Source organism: Falco punctatus (assembly GCF_963210335.1).
Source record: "Falco punctatus genome assembly, chromosome: 5".
Taxonomy (NCBI): Eukaryota; Metazoa; Chordata; class Aves; order Falconiformes; family Falconidae; genus Falco; species Falco punctatus.
Window position 1 is genome coordinate 48,131,071 of NC_137584.1, and position 23,078 is coordinate 48,154,148.

Below are 23,078 nucleotides of genomic sequence, written 5' to 3' on the forward strand. Positions count from 1 at the left end.
GAATGCTGGGCACATGTGCATTTGCTGTGTTTTTCTTAGTGGTTTTCTGTTGCTTAGAAAACAAAACAGTGACAATGGGAAGTCTTAGTACTTTCAAAGTGAAATCTAGATGATTTTGTAGTGTAAAAGTAGTGTAAAATACAGGTTAAAATAGCTGTCTAATTTTGATAACTCATTTATCTCCATCTATAAAAACAAGTTCTTGGCTTTAAAACATTCTGTGGAACACATTTAAGGTGCAGCCTTTGTAATTTTTTTTTTTAATCTAGAGTCTTTATACAGCCAACCTGCTATCTAAGCCACAACTTTTCTTTTTAATTCCACTACGGACTTCTCTGGTGCAAACTACAGTTTATTTATACTGCAAAACAGAGATGTTGAGAGCCATTAGGCTAGTAGAGACATGCATTAACACAAGCTACAGAGCTTCCTTTTACTGTATTGAAATACCCTTTAATTTCCTGTGCGACCTAGCAGCTCTGTAGAAAATGAAGATAATGTTACCCTTCTCTTTCCTGGCAATGTTGTGATGATACATTTGTGGAAGATTGTAAGGCACGTAAATACTTCATGTAGTAATAAGAGATCAGTCTGTTGTGTTCAGCATGCAGCTTGCCTACTGCTTATTGAACTCCAGAGAATATGTCATGATCAGGTTGTCCCAAATTGATAACGGTAAAGCAGCAGGTGAGAAAAAGGGGATGAGGTGGGTGTGGAGACTCCATTTTGGGGGTGTACTAAAGAAGGACCCTCATGCTGTATCCTGTGTGATAGACTGTACCAAAGCCCTGTCAGCCTGCCCTGCGTGCTCCCCAAGGAGCTACTTGAGGAGCAAGGCAGGAGGAGCCCCATGGTCAGGAGGAGGCACCCGCAGCAGCCCTGCGATGTAAAGCTCTATGTAAGTCAAGTAGACGTCAGGAAAGCATGCCTTCAGCATGTGATGTTAGTGTGCTAAAAGTGATCACTGAAGTATGTTAGAGGTGGAAGCAAACCCAAAAGAACATAAGAGGTATCAACTGGAGTCCTGAGACCAAATTTGGTGAGTGTTGGTTGGCTTGCCACAAAAAGTGAGAATGCATTGATGAAACTGGCTGATAAAATCAGGAGATATAGTAAATACACAGGTAGATTGGAAATAATGTAATAAACAGCCGAATGACCCGTAGGACTGGAATAGTAAAATGCAGTGAACTTGAAGAAGGGAGAAAGTACAGGGTTGAGTGCTTTGCACTGATCACAAGAATGCCTGTTGTCATTTGGGAGTCACCCTCTGAAAATAAAAGAGGAAGGGAACGAACAGATTTATTACCCATTGTTGAAAGATTGTGAGGCACTACTGTGATTCAGCTGGGTCCCAGGTTATGTCAGTCCAGGTATTTTTCATTGAGTTAGGGAAGAATTACTTCTGCATTACTGAACAGGGTGCTACAGAGACATCTTTGGGAATAGTGTTTATAATTCTGAACATTCACCTTCAGGAAAGATAAATTCAACAAAACAGGTGGTGATGAAAGGCTTCTGGACTGGTGGAGGGCTGCTCTTATCTAAGGAATCATTTGAACATGGTTTATTTAATCAGCTAAGAGGTGGACTTGTGGGGGAAATGCAGTACAATGTGAGAGATGGGGGGTGGGACCAGAGGCCAACTATTGTTCCTGAGAGAGACCTGGTGGTTTGAGTTGTGAGCTGTCATTGCTTCCATGTCAGTCCCAGGATTTGGATCTGGCCTATCAGTGAAATAGTTGGACCACAGCAATGCTAAGTGAAGAGAAGATAATTGTACCATGAACAGGAAAAAGAAAATAGTCTGCTTTTCACAGAGAGCGAAGTTGTTACCAGAACAAGCAGATGTGAAGCCCCCAGATGTATATTTAGTTGTAGAATTAGGAGTACAGACATAAGTCACACACTGCTCTATTAGGTTTTACAAAACCCAACCTGTGGAACTCGCCTCCAGAAAACTTAATTGAGGTCATAGTATTCAGAGAAGGACTTGACCTTTGCCATGATAAGGAGAGCATATTCAGTGCTGGTATTGTCAACTTGTGAAGTTTGAGAAGAGATCCAAGTTGTTGTTTTCCAGTGGAGGAGTTAACTATAACTGGGCTTTGGAGATGAAACAAAATTTTGTTCCAAATTACTCCAAAACTGCTGGGTTATGGAGTTTCCTCTGTAATGAGACAGGATAGTGGACACAGTGAAACAGAGGTTCACTTTAAGGTGGCAATTCCTATGTTACTATGCAAATTGTTATTTCATTTTTGTGGACATAAATATTGCTTTGGGGCTTTTGTGTGTTACTAATGATTTCTATTACAGTATTCACGGGTTTCTTTTCAATTGAATACATCATCTGCAGTCTAAGTTCACTGTATTTTCACACTTGGCACTTGAATGTGACCCTGCGATTTTATTAGAATATTTGAATAAATGCCTTGGTTTTGGCTGAGTTTGTTCACCAACTGTTGCTGCAATCAATGAAGTGTTGAGCTTTTCTGATAATAAAGCAATTGTTCATATGCCTAACCCACAGATTTAACAGCCTAGCTCCGTATGTTGAAACTTGGGGATATCGTTTGCATCTAAAGAGACCCATTTTATCTGAGGCCAGTTATTAAAAAACAACTAATTCTTTCCATAGGATAGTATAAAAAGTCTGACAAAAGCAGCGAGGAAGAGAGCACCAGAGTTTGCGGTTGTATACATGATGCCGTTGTGCAGAGTCGTTAAACACAACTGAGAGCCACTCTTAAGAGCAGGTTTTCATGACTACAGCATTCCCACTGCGGTTTGGGGAGTTATGTTTTTGCCAGGGCGTCTCACATGAGGATGTTAGGAATACCTACGCCCTCCTAGCAAGTTTTAAAAAAAAACAACCTGAAAAAAACCCACTTAAAAGACCAAAAGAGAAAAAAAGAGGAGGAGACCCTGGAGCTAACTTCAGGCAAGCAAGCCCCTGTCCATTCAGCAGCCTTCCGAGCAGCTTTCCTGTGGAAGCAGCCTGGAGGCTGAGGAATGCGGGGTCAGACAAGAGCTCAGTCACAGCATATTCTCTGGCGGCTGCCCGGCATCGTGGCGGGCCGCCCCGCATAATCGTTTCGGGCGGCCCATGGAAAACCACCCTCTGGTTAAGTCTGCATCATGCTGCTCCACCAATGAAAAAAATTGAACGGGAGGAGGGTGTGTAGCCTGCAGACAAAAATACATCCAGCCTCGCATAGGATCTGTTTTTAGTTCCTAACGGCTGAGTGTTTTGAAGTGTTAGGCATAGTTTCCTGGCGTGCCCAGGGCAAGGGAGAGTCTCCGTGCCTGCATGTCCGTGTCCCCGTGGCAGAGCTGGGGTAGCCGGGAGGCTGAAGCTGGTGCCCTGGGGAAGGTAAGCGGGAGCGGGAAGGGGGACTCGGGCCAGGGAGGGAGATGCTGGGGGAGAGCAGTCAGTGCTCTGCTTGCCAGCTGTAGGCCAGACCTGGAGAACTGAGACAAGTAGGGACAGACTTGGGAAGCCTCTGAAGGCAGAGGGCAGGGCGGGCTGCTGCAGTGCCAGCACTTGGAGCCCCTTGCTGCCTCTGCTATTGCCGGCTGTGCCCAAGATGGATGTTTTTTCTCCAGAAAACAGTTCTTGGTGGTCATCTGTCAAACTCAATTGCCTGAATTGCTAAATAAACCACCGCTAGGATCATTTTACAGCTCTGCTCTGATGGGGCTGGATTTTTTAAGGCAAAGTATGAGAAAGTATATTTAAGAGTGCTACAGTTTCTGCAACATTCAAGTGACTCTTCTAATAAAATATGATTAATAATCCCTCTGAATATTTTTCTCTTTTATTATTCTTTCTATTCTCACTAATACTTTTAAGTAACTTGCAATAAATAAACAGTGTACCCAAGCAAGGGTTGTGTATTTGTGAAGTTTCAATCAACACTACTACTACTACTGAACTGGGATGGTATGGAAAACCAGAGCTTCTGCATCTGGTGGAGGTAGGTGCTGCACGGATTTTGATCTTTCTACATAGATTTGAAAATACTACATAGATTTTTAATACATAACTACAAACAAATTGTGCAAATGCTATGTTCTGTGGCACAGAAAAAATAAAAAGAGAGGGAAATACCCAAGATATGGAGAACTGACCTCCCCCCCCCCCCCCCCCATTTTTTTCTTTCAAGAGGAGGGTGATTAATTGTTTGTGCAATGCAACCAAAGTTTCCTACTTTGTTTATGCTTGTTGCTGATGTGGTCACGGAGTTAATTTTGTATACTGGTGACTTCATTCTGGAAATCATGCATTTCTTTCCCTTTAGGGTGGATGATCTGATAAAATTATACAATGTATAGCAAATTACTAGTTAGAGGCAAAGGATGGAAAGTTTTTTTATCTGATACCCTTCAATAGGAAAGGGGTATCCACATACCATGGAAGAGAGGACTCTCTGAATAGGACATTCTGTAGCTGTGAAGCTACAAAGCAAGTGTTTTAGTGGGGAAACCTAATCCTCAGTGTACTTTTTTATTCTTTTAATGTGTGAATAACATGCTGGTACTACAGGGGTGCAGGAAAGGAAGCCCTTAGCTGTGTTACTGCTGTAGGGCTCTTGGCATGCAAAAATCAAGATCTGCTTTTAATTTTCCAAGGGACTGTCTGAAGTTTACTTCTGGTGTCTAACTCCCAGATCCTCTGTCCTCTTCAGCAAGCCTTAGGTCTGAAGGTGGGAAAGCATTTACTTTGGAATCGACACCCTCGGGTGTTTATGAATGTGTAAACTGAGAAGTAGGAAAGACCATGCTAAATGCAGTGTGGTTTCCCCCTCCTGCTTGTGGAGCAGGCAGTGTAATAGGCGGCAGGCAGGGAGTCCCGCAGCTGTCCCAGCCCCTGCCCTTCAGCCCGAAGCATGCTGTCCTGCTAGGTGCTACTAGTTGTTTTTCTATGGTGCCAAGAGTTAAGAGTTGGTCCAAAGTTCTTGGAAGATGTTACACCAAAAGGGGTCTTTGGGGGCAGAATGGGTTATGTTCCTGCTTGTCCTTGCTGCAGTTTGCTTCTCCTTTTGATAGGCTCTATGAGGCTGCTCGGGGTATGGTTTTGTAAACTGTGTCCTAATCCAAGAACAACCTTCCTCCTACCCTCCCCAAAGCTGATTTTTTGGCACCTACAGTTTTGGGTGGGTATGCGTGAGAGAATATCCCTGTAGCTGCCTTCTGACTATGGTTCTGTTTGATACCGTGAGCTGGTTGCTACTGAAGTAGACAGGAGAGAACAAGGGTAGGTGTTCCTGGTGGGGATTTGGGAATCACGGTTTGGCCAGAAAACACCAGTCTCGCCTCCTGTTGTTATCATGAGTAAGGAGGGCAGAGGCAGAGACCTCTTCAGGAGTTTGTCTAAGTTCAGGTGGGAAGTCTGCAGACCTGCGCTCCATCTCTGAAGTGTCATTACTCCACAAACCAGGCCAGGCAGTGAGGCTGGAGCTGAGGCTCCCTGCTTGGAGCATCTTGGCTCCTTTCAGGTTCACCATCCCTGCCTGAGGCCCCAGGCCTTGAAATCCCTTGAAAGCACTGTTAATCTGCATCAGGAACTGCCAGTATGCTTATGCCAGAGTAGGTGGAGAAGAAAAGACCTTTCAGATCACTTGAGTTCATTTCCCCTTCAAGGGCAGGAAACAGACCTTTTGACATATCAACTCTTTTAACTACTGCAGCTACTGCATTAAGCCAAGATGTTAGCTGGCATTCCTGGTTGTTGGGGGTTTTTTTGGGTTGTTTTTTTTTTTGTTTTTTAACAAGCTTAATGGCTTTTATTTAAATGGATGTGCACTTTAGCCATTGTGTATAAATTCAATAACATTTACAAATGGTGAAATTTGTTTTTCCTGCCAAAGAAAAGTAAGTCCCTAGAGATTTAGATTGTATCAGCACTGGTGTAATATGATAAGAATCTTCAGGCTTGACTCAGCCTTGCATATTGTGCTAACTTGAAAGCTATAAAGCATAATTTAATTAAGCTGCAAACGTCTTGGACCTAGAACAATGGGTTGAGTAAAAGAAGGAGTCATGTCCCAAGTAAGGGATGTGTAATTCTGATGCGATGTGTCTGTGATGCAGTGTAGACCTGTTGGGATTCATATTCTTTTAAGAGAAGGAACCAGAAGAGGAGAGTCCCTTTCTGGCTTAAACTGTGAAATTAGATGTCTATATGCAATGTAGATATGATTTGTGGCATTAGAAGAAGTGTCTGGGGTCATAAGAACTACTTATGTTTAATGAAAAAAGTGGTTGGTTTTAATGTGTTCTGTGAGCTACCAAACAGTTCCTAATACAGGAGGCTAGAACTCTAAAGAGACTAATGAGTGAGCGAGGAATTCTGGCTTCAGATTTCATTTTTAAGGCAAAATAGTTCTATTTTTTTTTTTAAAGAAAGGCATACTTGTGGTGTTTTGGTTATTCATTCTTTGAATACAGTGGTATAAAATGCAAAGTATCCTGCCAGGAATACCACGGTATAATTATTATGGTATATTTTTGTAATAGGAATGTGATTGAGATTTCAGGAATAAGAAATCTGCTTCTGATTTGTGGAAGCATGTGTCCAAAGTGCGTGGTTCTAAAAAACACAGTAAATTGTTTCCAGTAAGAAACTCCACGTTTAATCCAGCTACAGTGTTGTGCTAACCTGCCTTCCTCGTTAATTTCGTGTATCCATCCATACACAGCCGTGCAGGAAAGCGAGGGCAGGTTCACATTCTAACAGTCTGTATTACTTTAATATTAAAAACCAAAGTAGATTAAAAGTTAATTAAAACTTCAAACCTGTAATTCTGTATCCCTGTAAGAATTCACGAAGCGCACTGATTCTTTGCAAAACTTATGAACACTTGGTATCTGAAAGATAGTTATATACAATTCCCAAGACTTTATAAGCCATTTAAAAAGGATGGTGTTTTAACCATTAGGTGAAGGGAATATAAAAGTAGTTTGAAAGAAAACATAGGAATTGCTCAGTTAATAACAAAAAATGCCCCCCCCAAAAAAACCCCAAAAAGCTTTTCCTGATGTAAAAACCCACTAATGTAGTTGCTGTGCATCAAAGCCTGCAACATTTCTAAGCAGATCTGCCATTAAAAGAAAACAAGTTGGTCATATAAATGAGGGGGGTTTGTTTCTGTTTCCTTTTTTTTATTGCTCTGAAATACTTTCAGATTCTCCATTATCCCAGCTCCGCTAGTCCTGCTGACAGTCTCCTGGGGTGCAGTTACGAACCACACACTCAGAGCAGCCACCCGTGCTCAGACTCTGACGCTGCCTCTTCTCCTCCCCATGCCTCCCCACTCCACTGTGCGCAGTCTGGAGGTGGCCATGTCTGCCCCCTCTGCAGCTGGGACTCCTTGCCTGACCCTGTGGAAATGCAATTTTCAAACACAGCAAAAAGCATACATGACTCTCTCCTCTTGCTTCATTACACAGGATATGCTCTGCCTTTTGCATGTAAATACCCTTTGTATAATAAGTATTTATATTTCTGCAAGGTAAGTTGAAGCTGTGCCTTTCCTTGGCAGTCATTTATACCTGTGTGGATGGCTGTGAGGGACCGTGCTGGGTGGCAGGTACTCAAGAATTGGTCCTGTGCCCTCTGGAAAGGTACCGCAGTGGTGCAGATGACAATCCTTCTGTTGGTGAAGGAGGCCTGAAGAGGTTGTGACACGTGGTTACTGCTTAAGCTACAAATAGGAACAAAATACTTGATTAGCTTATTTCTTTCTTGAATAATTTTCTGTCCTTTCCTCAAGAACAGGTCACCATAAAAAGTGTAAACCGTGTCCTGGTGTGGTAAAAAACTGAGATGATGTAGGCTTTTATTTTTTAGGGGTGAGGTAGCTAGCTCTAGCTTTTACCTATTTTCTATCTCTTAATCTAGGTTTTCTTTTAAAAGCCTTTTTCTTGTTAAAGACGGGAGGTTTTAATTTTAAGCTCTTCTGCTGCGCATACAGAGTTATTGTTCCTGGTAATGCTGAAGACTGTCATGAGTTCCTGGACTTCTTAATGAATCCTCACTCAGTGGTGCTAATTTGATGGGATGACGTTATCCTCATCTGGACCAATCCATACTGTTCTTTTTGTCACTTTTTTTTTTTTTTTTTGCCATTTTTGCACTGATGCCATGTTTAGTGAAGTGAGAATCAACTTCCCTGTACTTCATCCGCAGATTTTCAGGGAAACTTCAGCAGGGATTAAATGGTTTGTAGATCACTTGCATCTACCCGTAAATGTTCATTGTCACCAGCCATCCAGAGGAATAAAGGCATCAAAATACATCAGAGAGATAGCTTTGGTGCATGTATTCATGTCTCATGAGGGTAACTTTTTGACCCAGGCTAAAGCTTAACATTGCTAGGGCTGACATTGGTTGAGCTCTTCCAACGTCCTGAGCGGCAGGATTGTCAGTCCCAGTGGGGGAAATCTGCTGAACCTCGTTAGGAAGATACTACCACAGTCTCTTCCCTTTTTACAACTGGTATATGGCCACTGCCTGATGCTGACTGTGGTTGTGGAGCATTCAGTCTATTTAATGGCTCTGTGCTTGCCCCCTGTCAGTCTGGAGCTTGCCATTTTCTGACCTGTAGTTTTAGAGAGTCTCAGCCTGGTTACTGTGACGATACTGGAAGCATAATGGCTCGCAGCGGTGAAATCACATTTGGCGTGTGTTCCCACTGTAGCAGGAACAACCAGCGCAGGAGCCTGTGTCTCCCTGGACTCAGGTCTCCCATTAATTCATAATATAATAATTCCTTGTTGTATCTCATAAGCAAACCTGGTACTGGGATATTATTGTTACTGTTCAGTTTTGCTTGCAATATGGTTTGCAAGTCAAGTTTTATAAACCTTTATTTTGAGAGATTAAGACTGGGGAGGAAAGCACCTGTGCGGCTGTTGAGCACTGCTTGTATGTGTGCTCACCTTAATCTTAAGAAAGACATTTTCCTCTCTAGCATTTATAAAGCAGTCTAGTTGTGGTGGTATTAGTGAGGGAATATAGGTGGCAGGCACTTCTCTGGAACGGCTCCTGAGCTCGTCATGTTTGGTTTTGGGAGCCAAAAAGGTCTAGGGGAACTTCATGTGGAGAAAACCCAAAGTGGGGAAATACATTTTTAGATCTGGGGTTATGATTTGCGTTTAATTATTGGGTGTGGTGGGGATGGTGGGGTTCCTGGATTAGTATGTTTGTGTAGCTGTGTTTTTTGAATGTGTCAAGGGGAACCAGGGTGAAGATTAAAAACGTCTTTTTTTTTTAGGAAACATGGGTATAATTGAAAGCAAATAAACTCTTAATAGTCATCTTCAGGCACAGTGACCTGCTTTCTAAATATGCTGATTATAATTGCAGAAAATATTCATAGAAACGGTTTTGCTCACAAGAAGTATTCATCCCTCTGCATAGGAAGAGAGAAAAGCATGTTGTCTTCTGCGGTGGTAGGTTTCTGTGAGAAATATAGGGAAGGCTGCACTCCGTCCCCTGCACTGTAATTTCCAGTGCTTCCACAGTTCAAATGGCATAAAATGTGTGAGTGTTTGGAGCGAGCACAGCTAGAGCTTGTCCACGACTGCCCCGCTGCCCCAGTGTCACACTGCCTTTGGGCACAAGCCGACTCAGTCTGCTCCCCCCTATTGTAATTAGCAGAAAGAAGATCACTCCACACAGGTGTGAGGCAAGGGGAAGGGCATCACAGCTGATTTTCAGGGTGACATTCTTTGTGCAGCCTCACAGATGCCCCCATTGGTTATTGCAGCATGCGTAGCTTTCTGGATGGCCGGGATGCTGAGAAGAATCCCTTAGGGCTATTTCTATGGGATTTATTGATGGTTCTGTTGTACTGCTGATTCCTGCACAGACTGAGACACTGTTTTGTAGACATTGTACTCCGAGATACATTTATTCATTCACCCATTATGTGACCTGCGTATTGGATCAGACACACACAATGGACCCTGGTAGCAGCAGCTTCAGCCTTGACGAATTGAATGTCTATCTTCTGAGGTGCATGACAGCAGCTTGCTCAGTACCTACTCTGTTAAAAGGATTACCTAACCATTGCACAATCACTATGGAGACCAGATGGTCTTTTTGCCTGTTTCTTTAGACAAATTGGGTTCAGTGTTCCCTTATGAATAGATATAAGCCCTTCAAAGCCCCCTTGTTGAATACTTTCTGCTCTCAGATGAAGAATTCTGAATGTAAACTCATTGCTTGTTTGTGGTCTGTGCCTCCTGGATCAAGGAAGGCAGTTTTGCTGGGGGTTCATGATTTGTTCAGCAGCTTGGAGCTTAGGAAGTTTGTGTGTTGTCTTCTGTTTACCTTAAATCGGAAGTCTTCTGTTCAGTCCATGTTGTATATGACATTTTAAAACTCTTCACATATATGGGTGCACTTAGCAGCACAGGCAAATCAAACCTGCAAGGAAGAGATGTCTGAAATAGCAACCTTCCAAATCATTAGAGAGGATAAGCAAGTTAAACAATTTTTTTTTTTCCCCAGTGTAAGATGAAATTTATGTGACTTACCTGTTCTATCAAATATCTTTGTGATAACAGCCATGATTTTGTGTTTATAGGTCTTTAGCATCTCTAGCATGATCCAAAATGATCTGTCTCTTCTAAGACATTTATTTGTTGACCTTTTTCTAGGCTTGCTGTTGAGACTGTTTTTAGTTCTAGTTTGCAACCTTTACCTTTGTTTTTGGTAAGATGAGCAAAATACTTAGGTTACCCGTGAATGCCTTTAAATATCTTCAAGGTTCTTACACAGTAAATAGCCACAAGATGAGTCAAAATGAGCAAAACTCTGCGTGTTCAAATGAAGCAGTTATTCAATTGAAAATCATCAAGAGTAGCCACTGAATTTATGCAGAAAAGAGTGGGTTTTCGGAGTAGTGTGTTAAGAATGGTTTCTAGCTAAAATGTATGTTCCAAAACGGAACCTAAGGTCTTGCACAGCTTCTTTTCTGCAGTGTGTTTCAATCCCTAAACTGCTGTTGCATTCTGTGAGATTCAGCTTCTGTCCTTTCCTTTTGAGTTGTGCCCTTTGGGTGCCAGGTGAAGAGCCAATATGTTCAGAGGGTCAGGAAGAACTTGGGTCTTGTTACCTCTGGATGTGTATGCAGTGCTTGGAGCTGACTTTTCCTTGTTTTGCTGGTATATTAATTTAAAATCAAAACAAACCTGAAGAGGGAGGTTGCTAGGTGATTGGTGGAGTGAATTGCATGGTGGCCTTTCACTGCAAGGGTCATAGTTGGAATCCAGGCATGGGGAAGATGCTGTGGGACATTGCTCTGATCAGTTTGGTCCACACTGTAATCGCTGCACAATCCTGCCACCTGGAATTGGTCTTCCGAAAAGAAAACTGGAGTGAGCTCAAAGTTTACCCTAACTCGTCAGTGAGAGGGGAGAAGGCCAGATTTAGAAAATAAAACACTTATCCCAACAGTGACTTAATTGTATTAATTCAATGCCAGTTGTTAAAATGTGTTTATAAAAACATATCTCAAGTTCAGGAAGACCCTTAACCAGATGTCTCCATTTTTAACCATTGGTAACTTCTGTCTGATTATTTTTTTTTTTTTTTGGTATTCATTTTGCTTACATCTGGAGTAAAGTGTAAGTTCTGTTTGACTGAAAGCGCTTTTTTTTCTTTCTGATGTTTTCTAGGAAGGCTGCATGCAACTTCATCCTGGTTTTTGGCAAGTCTAGCAGCTGGTCACGAAGACAATGCAGAGCAGGCTAACTGCTAACCGTGCCTGTGTTTAAGAGTGATCCTACAGGTTTGCTCTTCATTTTGTACTACGCTTTTCATCTAAAAGTGCTAAGCGTTGGAAGTGAGGATGTTTTTATATATATATGTATATGCAGACTCTAGAAGATAAGATTGTGCTTTCACAATGGCTTATTTTGACAAAGTTTTAATGAAGCTGCAGTGTATTCTCCTAAGAGTGGTAGTTCAAGATCCAACATGCAAAGCAGCATAACACCAATGGAAAAAGTACAAACAGTGGAGATTCACTTCAAGTAACAAAATGAACAGATTGACCTTTTTTACTTTGGGGTACACTTTAGGTAAGGCCAAAATCTTCAGTCATCTCACTGGGGCAATTTGCTCCAGTGTGTGCTGTTCACTGGGAATTCAGTAAAAATCTGAAGAGTGTTTTACTAAGTGAACTATTGAAGCAGGCCATGCTGAATAACATAATGCAGTTTGGTGCTGTAATGGAAGATGAGGCTATTGGCTAACCAGGTTAATTTTTGTTTGTTTTTTTGACATGGGGTTTGGTTTTCCTTTTATTTCTCCTGGATTGACTCAAACAAAAAGTTGCGGTTTGTGGAACAGTTTATTGAGGTAACACTTGGTTGCACAGAAACCAGTCAAGCTGAAACTGCAGTGGGCTTGTCTCCTGGCAGAAGGGATTTCTCTGAAAGTACAGTTCAATTTACATCTAAGTTATGATTATCGTGCTGTCTTCCTTTCATTATGCCATTGTTCTTGGGAGCCAGAGGTTTTTTTAAGTTATAAGAAAAGGATGTTGCCAAGGGTGTGGGTGGAGAAAGGTGTTGACATGTTTTCAATGGAGTTAGATTCCAGCTTTATAGCAGAGAGGTAATGAAGCATACAGAGAATAGGCTTTCCTAGCCTGCCCCTGAAGTAAGTTTGGTTATGAATTTAATGTTGTGAATGGCTATTTAATGGCTTTTTTTTGAAACAATTGTTTCATACCATTTTTTAAAAAGTCACTTTCCTGTGTGGAGGGTAAAAATGGTCTGTTGCTTTTTGCTCTGTCTTCTAGCCATTGTTCCTAATGAAACTCTTCTTAATTTAGTGGAAAATGGGGAATTCAGAAAGCCAATACAGTCTTCAGGGATCAAAAAACCATGCTGCTGCTACAGCTGGTACCAAGCAGAAGCCTTGCTCTCTGAAAATTCGCAGCATTCATGCTAAGGATGAAAAGTCTTGCTCAATGCATGGATGGGGACATACCAGTAGTGGCTCAAACTACAAATCAAGGTCCCTTGCCAGAAGCTGCCTTTCGCACTTCAAGAGTAGTCAGCCTTATTCATCTAGACTAGGTGACACTGTGGTGAAGGTCTCCAAAAGCAGTGCCCATGCCAAACACAAGACAAATGCCTCAGGAGACTACTGCCAAGGAAACAACACAGTGTTTTTGCCCGAGAATGGTTTGCACTATATTGGCCTTCAACCTGGAGGTAATCACACCGCCTCTCGAGAACGAAATGGACACATTTTAAATTGCTACGGAAAGAATGAGAGTCTTGCATCAGCCTCCCAGTCAGAGGACAGGAGGAGTCCAAAGGTTCTCATTAAAACACTGGGGAAGCTGGACGGTTGCTTGAGGGTTGAGTTCCACAACAGCAGCAACAGCAAGGTCCCGACGGAGGAGTCCAGTGGACAGGTCCAGTTGCTGAGATATTCACCTACTTTGGAATCTAAGCCGAATAACCTGCTCGATGTCAGGAGGAACTCCAGTGCAGACTGCTCTTCAAGCCATCGTCTGTCACCTACTGGTTCAAGGCTTCAATCCAGTAAAGGAAGCTCTCTCAGCTCTGAGTCTTCATGGTATGACTCCCTCTGGGGAAATGCTGGTGATATCAGTGAGTCGGATGGTCCGTATTTGACCAGGAGCACTCCAGATACAAGCATTCATGCCAGTTTTCCAGCAAGCAACAAGAAGTCCTTCAACCAAAGTTCATCTCTTTCCTCACTCCGAGATCTCTATAAGGATACAAATCTGGAAAGCACTCCTCCATCTGGGATCAGGCTGTCTGATGAGTACATTGACACTCATGGCAGCCTAAGCAACCGTGTCTCATTTGCCTCAGACATCGATGTGCCCTCCAGGGTAGAGCAGGGAAGTCCTGCCCATTACTCCTCCTACACACTCCCATGCAGAAAGTCCAAGCCCCTCAGTGAGGAAGCATCCAAGAAGGACACATTAAAAAACCGAATGCGACGCATCAGTGACTGGACAGGAAGTCTCTCGAGGAAGAAAAGGAAGCTGCAGGTATGACAATCCCCAGCCTAAGTGCCTGAAAGTTAGTTTGTAGATTCCTCTTTATAAATGCAGTGATTGCATCATGTTTGTCTTTCTCACAGGGTAATTGCTAATCCCATTTAGTAATTTGTGGAATTCTGAGAAGTATTGCATCCCTGGAGCTGTTTGAAATGTCAACAGCAAAAAAAGATACGCATTTGTGTGTGCAAATTTTGCCCTCCTGTTTTGTCACCCTCTTAGTTAACTCCAGTCTCTGCAGCCTAATCTCTCAGTGAATTAGCTTTTGAAATCATTGCATTACTTAAAAGCTGACTTAGAGTTTTTAAGCCTTCTCTTTATTTCAACTGTGAAAATATAACCTAGATATATATACACTATGAATTAGCATATATTATCTAAAGAGTGTGGAAAGAGCAGTAGAAGAAGGATGTTATAAATATCTTTGCACGTATTCCCTATTTGTATTATTGGCTTCACCACGCTGGTTTCACTAGAGGTCTGTCTCTAGCAAGGCAAGCAACTATAGAGTATTGACCAGAGCTGCTGGTTCTGCCTCCACCTCCTTTGAAGGCATTAATTACATGGAGCACCCTCCTCATTCCTGTGTGTCAGCTTAGTTCACCAGATGGAAAAGCTTGAGTTGCCATCTGGCTCGCCAGGAGATGGTGGTGTGAAGAAGGAGATGGAGGAGGGCAAAAGGGAGGGAAAGGATGTTTCTGTACAAGAATTTAAGGCTAATCGCGTTAATAGGAATTTAGGATGACTGTCATCAGGAATAAAATTCTCATTTCTAGCTGTAGGCCCCAGAACTGGCTCTTTAAATGCTAGACTGTGCCTGGGCTTCTGCACGTGAGTTTGCAAGCTGAGGTGGAGGGCAGGGACTGTTTTTGGTTTTGGTTTGGATTCTGTTTTATTTTTTTAAACTCCCTTAGTGTTTCTCATATAAGAGCAGTCACTGTGCATCCCTAAATGAAGGATCCGCTCCCTTTCAGCAACGCGGGGTTGCTGGCCACTTCAGAAGTGAGCAGAGTGAAAGGAACACCTCCTTCTGCAACTTGGGCAGCAGCTAAAACACACACTTTATGTGGCATGCAGAGTAAACACTGTCTCCTGTGTTGGAAATTCAGACCAATACTGTGCTTGACAGGCATCTGTCATCACAGTGTAAAACTCTTGACACAGACCCTTAGGTTCAGAAATGAGGTCAGCGTAAGGTCTGTTAGCATAAATCCTAGGTAAGGGCTACAATACTGGGAAAGTGAAAATGAAAGCTGTTTATTTGGAGCGCTTCTTTTGTAAGTTGGTGCTCATGTATTTTATCAGGTGCTGTCTTTTCACCTTCTTAGTCAGCTGTGAAAGAGAAGGCAGAAAAACTGGAATCAGTGAAAAGCCTCGGTGCCTTGTGCCAGGTTTCTTCACTGGTTTCAATATCTGTAGCTGCTCTGGATTTTACATCCAGGCTTTACATACAATCTCTGCATCCCAGACCTTTGCCATGTATTACTTAGTTATGACATTTTCAGAATGGTATTTGTGGTGCACAATTCATAGCTGTTTTGAATTCACTGTGCAGTGAACTGACTTCAGACACAGCAAGAAAATTTGGCTGGTGAGATTGCATCAAGCTTGAATCTGATTCTGGTGGAAGGAAATCAGCCCTAGCTCCCGAAACACTGATTTCTTAGAAAAAGGCATAGGAAATAGTTAGTCATTGACTTTTATCAGTGAAGTGTCCAGCAACAGGAAGGGTAAGAGGGGTAGAAAATGCTTTATGATTCTGTCTTACTTGTGAGGCTTGGTCAACTCCTTTCCACCTTGCACACTTTGAGTAGCCTGCGTCTCTTCTGGGGGTTGCCGTGTTGTAGTTTGGTAACGCTTTTGCCCTCACCAGGTCCTTTGGCTTAAAAATGCAGAAGTACTGTGTGCAGTTACGATCTGTCAGGTGGTTAGTCCCTGTTCGTAGGACTGTTCATCACAGCAGTTGTAGCCTCCGTGCTTTGCTCTGAACAGCGTGTCCCTTCCTCAGTACATTACTAATAACTGATTGTGAGTCACTTGGGCTGAACAAAGATGAAAGCTGGAATATTTCCCTATATGTAGACCTAAGCACTGGTGCTGGCTGAGCGGATAGGTCCCACTGGCTGCCCCGGTGGAAACAAGTCAGCTAAGCCTCCTGCTTCATGGGGGCACAGGACCGGGAGGCACGGCCTTGGGATATGAGGCTGGTCCCTTGCCACTAGAAAGGCAGTGAAGTTTAATCCCCTTTGTGAGCAAATTGCAGCTTAAAATCAGGGGGGCTTTACCCCGTCTTGGAGGCTGTTTCCAAACCCTCTTACTCTGATGATTGCTAATTTGCAGAGTAAATGTAGTCATGGCCAGTTTGTTCTGATGCCAGTATTGTCTGCTACTTTAGTTATTCTTCCCTATTATTTCATCTGTTACTATTCATTTAAAGGGAGAAATGGTATCTTTTCTTGGCCAGCATTTTTGGGGCTATGCAGACTGTCTTTGGTCTCCTGTCTTAAGATAGGAAGTCTGTTTCCTTTTCATTCTGGCACTCTTCCTCTGCACCTGTTTTAAATCATCCATAAACAGATTTGGATATGGGATATTCCAGAGCAGCCCTCAGCTGTACCCTGTCCAGTGACTTGGATGTTTCCTTATGTCTGACTTGTTCTGATACTTGATCTGATATATTCTGGAACTGAGTTTGCCTTTCTAATAATGGTCTCATGTCAAGACTTGCAGTCTTTCTATGCCACGACTCAGTTTTCGTTTCATGAGGGTGTCCTAATGTATTCCCTTGATGCATCACTGCTACTCTACCGCATGGCACATCCTCATTTAAGTTTAATCCTTGCTGAAATGGCACTGGGGAGATGGCTATATCACAATAGGCTACATGTGAGCAGCAAGGTATATGTGATGCACGTGAGACCTGTGGACAGAATTTAGTCAGACTTGTTGCACAGTCAGCCACTGCTAAAGGTGGTGGTGTAAACTCAGTGTGCAACTGTGTAACACGGAGAATATGCAATATGAAAATCCAGCCACCAGAAACAGCTGCTGCAGATAGGTTCTTCAATGAGGTAAACAGCTTCCTTATGGGAATAATTTCTGAAATTTCCTGACTTTATAAGCCAGAGCCCTGCAGTGTGGTATAAAGAGAATTTAAAAGAAAAGTACATTGAGACAACCTCTTTATTTGTCTTGAAAACTGGTATTAGGTCCTACTTTCAGCTTAGTTCCTAATTAATTTATCAGGATGCATTGTTTCCTATGCTGTTCTTTACAGTTAATTATTACATGCGTTGCTTTGTCTAATTGGTACCTTAGTTAGGCACTTTATCTTTTGCATTATCTGTAAGTATTCCAGGGTATATCTCAGACACTGAGAGATCTGCTTGAACACAGCTGAGCAGAAACAGTGGTAGTTTTCTGTCATCGCTAGATGCAACAGAGAGAAAATGAGCAGAAAGTCACCCTGGCAGGGAAACCACCACCACCAGCAATTTGGGTCAGACCTTCTCAGTGGTGACCAGATACTGCTACAGTGACAGCCTCCCTGAGGACCAGCAGAGACTGTGTGACTCAGCCAGTTCTGTTCTTTGAACAAAATGAAATATGAGTGATCTCATGGTGAAGTATAAATAGTCATTTTGGATCCTGTTTTCCTTCACTCTGTTCTGATACTTCCTCATTTCTATCCTTTCTGTGTGCGTGGAGAACACATAGGATGTGGTTAGTGGCTGCCCATGGACAGGTTGTGTCCCACCCTTTTCATCAATCCTTCTTGTGCCAGTAGTGGCCCTTCACAGCATACACCTTTTTATATATGTGTCCCATGTTTTTCTTACTAGTGCTTTGGGATTGAAAGAAATATATATTCTTTATAAACTGTTTGTTAATGTTTTCTAGAGGACACTGGCAGTTCCTGGAGAATAGTCAATTAAAATATGGGATTTTGGCACACATGTACAATGGCAGTAATTAAAAAGAGGGTGGAGAAAGCTTCCAGTTTCCCACCAAACTGCAGATGGCTGGCAGATTTGTACGATCTGTGTTGTAGGGTCACTTTGTGGGCATAAATACATTACACACATGATTATTTGCCTCCCTTGATTCCCTGCCTTTATCGTATGTAAAACAAAACTGTTGATGTTTAGGGAGTTACTCTTGGAGAACGCTGATTAACACTCTGCAATAAGATTTGAGGAAGATGCTCCGTTGCGAGGAGAAATGGACCCTTGTTTTCAGAAACAGTGATCTGAAAAGTCAGATGCAAACTTCAATGTACCTTAAGAGAATGTGGGTTTCAATTCAAGTTGGCTTTTGTGAGGCCACAAGCAACAGTGTCCTGCTGCTTGAGAAGTGGCTCGTCTGGTGACGCTTGGGAGGGCGTGTGATCCCACTGTTGCTCTTGGCTGCACACTGGAGGTCCTGATGCTATCAAAACACAGCACAGCTTTTCCGCTGCAGTTTTGAAGAGCATCAAGTAGGAAGCAAAGGAACAAAAAAGTAGTTGTTTTCAAAGCTGCTGGTGAGAGCAGCTCACAGGAGACCGAGGTTTATTTACTTTATTCATGTACAGAAGTCTATGAGCAAATAAATGCTTTTAGAGAAGCAGTCTAAACTTGAAAGTATAATAGCTGTATTATTACGGAGGGTAATAGCTTCACTTCTTGAATTGTTTATAGCCAGCTCTTCTCTTCCTTCACACTTTTACTGCAAAAGGCAGCAGGTTTTTTGTGTTGTATGTTCTTAAACCTTGGTTGCTTTTAAATAGCATCAGCAATACTTAGGTTGGGAAGACAATAAATGGCTTCTTACAATGGATGTGGTGGTTCTTGACAGTGAAGTTAATCCAAAGAGCTCTGTCTTGGGAAGTATGAAAATCCATGTCCACCACTGGACCCTGGGAGAGTTGAGAGCAGTCAGCACACTACTGGGAAAGGCTTAAGAAAGAAAAGGCCCAGTCTGCCAAGGTCCCACGTCAACAAGCAGTGGCAAGAAATGGGCCTACATTACCATACGTATCACAAGGCAAAGTGGAAGTCACACCATCAGACTTGAGTATTTCAAATAAAACTGGCCAGCCCTCTCAATACAAGGGATAAAGCTGCACAATGCAATTAGGAGAAAGGCTTATCAGTGCTGGATGAGATAGTCAAGCTCCCAGAGGGTTTCCAGCAAGTCAGAAAATACACACCTCTGCAGTCTGGAGACTGGATTCGTGCCAGTCAGCAACTGCATCTTTCTTTTTTCAAATCACATCTTCTGTTAGGTGCAATTTTTGTTAATTGGTCAATACTAACAAGCTTAAAATAAGCTCAACTTTTGACCTGTTTTGTGTTGGTTAAGCACAATCCATATGACAAATATAAAGTGGAGGTACAATCAGCCTAGCGGTGCTGAAGCTGAATGTAGCTGCCTCACACAAATGGGATGTCACCAAAGTATTGAACACCCTATAATAATAAAGAAAGTTGTGACACTGTTCCTGCTTATACTCAAACAGACATGTAAGCAGTGGTGCCTGAGTTTCAGCTGGAGGATGTGGTTGTCTTCTGTAGTCCTTCAGGTTTCAGCCAGTAGAAGCCCCAGTAGTTACTAGAGAATGTGGAGATTAATTTCAGGTGTCTGAGTTACCAAAGTTTGCAGACGTAGTGGTTAGGGTTTAATGGGGTTCTGCTGAGAAAACCATGAGTGGTGGCACTGACGGTGTCAGTGGCTGCTGAGTTAAAGCCTATGATGTAATGGTGAAAAGAGGTGGCCCTTGATTAAGGAACTGGCCATGGCTAAACATGAAACAAATTTAAATGCCAAATGAGGTGTGTCTTTTCATTGTAGCTCTGGTGACTGCTAACAAATTCCTTTTTTGCACAGGAGCCAAAGTGTAAAGATGGGAGTGAATATTTCGACAGCAGAATGGACAACTTCACCATGGACACGCTGGCACCATCGCAGCTCTCTGCTTTGCTGTGGTCACCCGGTTCCAGCCATGTCCTCTCTCAGAGAAGTGAGTCCACCAATGCAGTCAGCAGTGATGCTCTTAGGCAGAACATTTATGAAAACTTCATGCGGGAGCTGGAAATGAGCAGGACAAACCTGGAGAACACCGAGACCTCATCCGAAACGGAAGACTCTAGTGGCGAGTCCCTCAGCTCCTTGGAGCAGCTGGATTTGTTGTATGAGAAAGAGCAAGGAGTGGTGCGCAAGGCAGGGTGGCTGTTCTTCAAACCCCTGGTGACCCTGCAGAAGGAGAAGAAGCTGGAGCTGGTCACACGGCGCAAGTGGAAGCAGTACTGGGTCACACTCAAAGGTAAACCCCTGTGTTGCTCCTTTGGCTCAGCAGCAGCACTTATTTCCATTGTGTCTCAGCAACTTTTCATGCATGCTGGTTTGGAAATTGGAAATGGAAATTTGGAAATGGAAATTCATGCCTGACATTACATAGACGGTCTACCCAGACACTTAAAGTGGAGCATGTGCTTAAGCAGCCCACTGAGTTGAGGTGGTGCTCATGTCCTTGGTATTGCACATGCAGCCTTGCATGTCATGCCATGGTGGGAATTGTTTTGTCTGTCTTCCCTGGTTCTGCACTCACGCAGAATTGAGGATTTGAAGATGCTTTGGAATGTTTGGAGGTCAAAGACCAAATTGAACCAAAACTGAGAAAAATATGGAAGTTACACCTCTGTCTTGGGAGGAGTCAAAATTTAAGGATCAGGAGAAGTCCCTGGTGCTCAGTTCCCAGTGACAGGCACGCAGTTTCTTGGGCTTTGCTACAGGCTTTACTTAAAGTTAGGGTAAGTTAATGTAAAAACGTTCAGTTCATTGCCAGTGCTTCAGGTGGCAACATAAGGAAGAGGTAAACTCCCTGTGGTAGAGCATTTACATATAAAAGTGTGTGATTCAGGGCAGAGGAGGCCCTGAGGAGGCCCCAGCAGCAGTAGGAGGGGAAGCCCTGTGATGCCTGAGGCTTGGCTGCCGTGGACCATTCCCAGTGCTCACTAGTCTCCCTCCTTTCCCTGGATGGTCTTTCACCTTGCCTGTGCCCTGTAATACCAGTCCCTGCTGGCTTTTGGCATGGCCACCCTTGTGTCTCTCCTGGCCATTCCTGCTGTGAAACAGCCCTGTGGGAAGGCAATCCTCTTAAAAGGTGCTGCTGCTGGTGGGCTGCCGTGTCACTGCTGTGCTTAGCGCTGCACTCGTGTGCGTGTTGGTGGTTCAGAGTAATCGAGCAGGTAGGTGTTGCTGCAAGAAGCATATGGGTGTCAGGAAGTGTGAGAAGGAAAACCATCTATTGTGGGGAAGGGGAATTTAATGAGTTCATAGTCTTTTTGTTGGGTTTTGTTTTGTTTTGGTTTTTTTTTTGAATTGCATCCAAAGGATTTGCCTTTCAGTAAATATAATGCTAAGTTAATGAGTAAGGAAATGATCAAACTTAATAATTTCCTAGCATATCTGCATCTGGAGGAGAGAGAATAATAACTTTCCCACAGGTTGCCCTTTTGAAAATTCTGCATGGGTGTAGACTTGAAGAAAAATGAACAGCAAACAGCAAGTGCTGGGAGTGTTGTCCTTGATAATGCTGATTTAAAAGAAGCAAACTCATAAGAACGTAGCAATTCTGCCTAATAATTCAGAGGCCTGTTATCAAGGGATCAAAATGTAGGCAGTCCTAACAGTTTAAATCACTTACCCTGATCATCAGATAGCATGATTCATGCTTACAAGCGGTGTATGCAAAGGAAAAACTGTATCTGAATTCCACCTTCTTACTGTGTTTACATTATGGAGTATGAATATGAGTTTGATCTGCCTCTTATAAAATTCAAGTAGTTTCTAAACAATCCTGTCAAAACTCTAGACTGAAGTACATTATATACTAGTTGTTCATGCATTTCTGGGGTAATGAAACTCTGGGAGGAAATTTAGGTTCTTCATGTTTGGTTCTTCGCTATAAAATTGGCTTATTGGTGACTTGGAACAAATCACGTCCCTTCTTGCTACCCGAATTTCCCCAGCTATGAAAAAGGAATAATAAAATTATGTGAAAAGCTTTATTAACTTCTAACATTGTAAGAAGTATTAGGTACAGGGCTTTTTACTTCAGATGGCTGGCATGGCTGCATTCATGGTGCCGAATCTCTTCCGCTTTGTTAGCTGTTTTAAATATACATTCCTCATTTCCTTGATCTCATACCTTTATTGTCCTGTGGAGACTTCTGATGCCAAAATAAACTTGCCTGTCTGGATATCAAGGCGTAGTTCTGTTTTCATAATATGCTGTATCAAGATCAAGGCACTTGCTTTGGTTCTCCTTATAGAGGGTTTTGAATAAATCTGTATTTAATTTGTTCTTGAAGTTTAAATAGCCAAGATATTTTAAAATATGACTTAAAATAGCCACATATGCAAATGGAGAACAGCATGTTTCTTTGCACTCTGTTGAGATGTGTTTAATTATAAATATGCAGAAGGCTTATAACCATCTGGTTACCTGCCAGACTTCAAATATACATGTCCTGAGGCCTCTGCTCTACTTTCAGGGCCACCAAGACCTGAGTTTGAATAGTAACCCTTTAACAAGAACTCTCTTTTCTATCTGTCCTGTCTAATTAGTTTATTTTAACGAGGGAAATTGCTTTCCCTTTGCCCTCCCGCTTCAGTTCAAGTTTTGATTAAAATACTTGGATGATAATCAGTCCCAGTGGGTCTGTCGGAGTTTATGAAACTGGCTGTTTCCAGGGATCACTGGGCTTGACCTGAAGATACACCTGCGGTGCCATACAGCTGAACACACACACATACCCTTTCAAATTTTTAATTTATGTAAATATAAACTGTCAGGATTAAAAAAAAAAAAAAAAAGACATATCTTTAGTTATCTTTTAGATAGTATGTAGGGGAAATAGGGGGTTTAAAATAGAACTTACTTTGCATTTTCCTAAAATGCAGAAGTGGAAGTGGTTATATTGCCCTGCTGCTGCTGCTGAATACAAGAGGGAACTTGGTTTTGTTGGTTTA

General features: G+C 42.5%; 1 protein-coding gene across 6 annotated transcripts in view; it reads left to right on the plus strand.

Annotated features, from left to right (window-relative positions):
* TIAM2 (TIAM Rac1 associated GEF 2) overlaps positions 1–23,078 on the plus strand; it is a 174,637-nt gene that overhangs the window by 72,124 nt on the left and 79,435 nt on the right. For 5 of the 6 annotated variants that reach the window (XM_080389784.1, XM_080389779.1, XM_080389783.1 and 2 more), the window contains 3 exons: positions 11,692–11,804; positions 12,855–14,054; positions 19,932–20,367. In XM_080389784.1, coding sequence (XP_080245910.1) covers positions 12,861–14,054; positions 19,932–20,367 — 1,630 coding nt within the window. In that variant the 5' untranslated portion in view covers positions 11,692–11,804; positions 12,855–12,860. Of the gene's footprint in view, positions 1–11,691; positions 11,805–12,845; positions 14,055–19,931; positions 20,368–23,078 lie in introns of those variants that run through there. The other variant, XM_080389781.1, reaches the window with a different exon arrangement.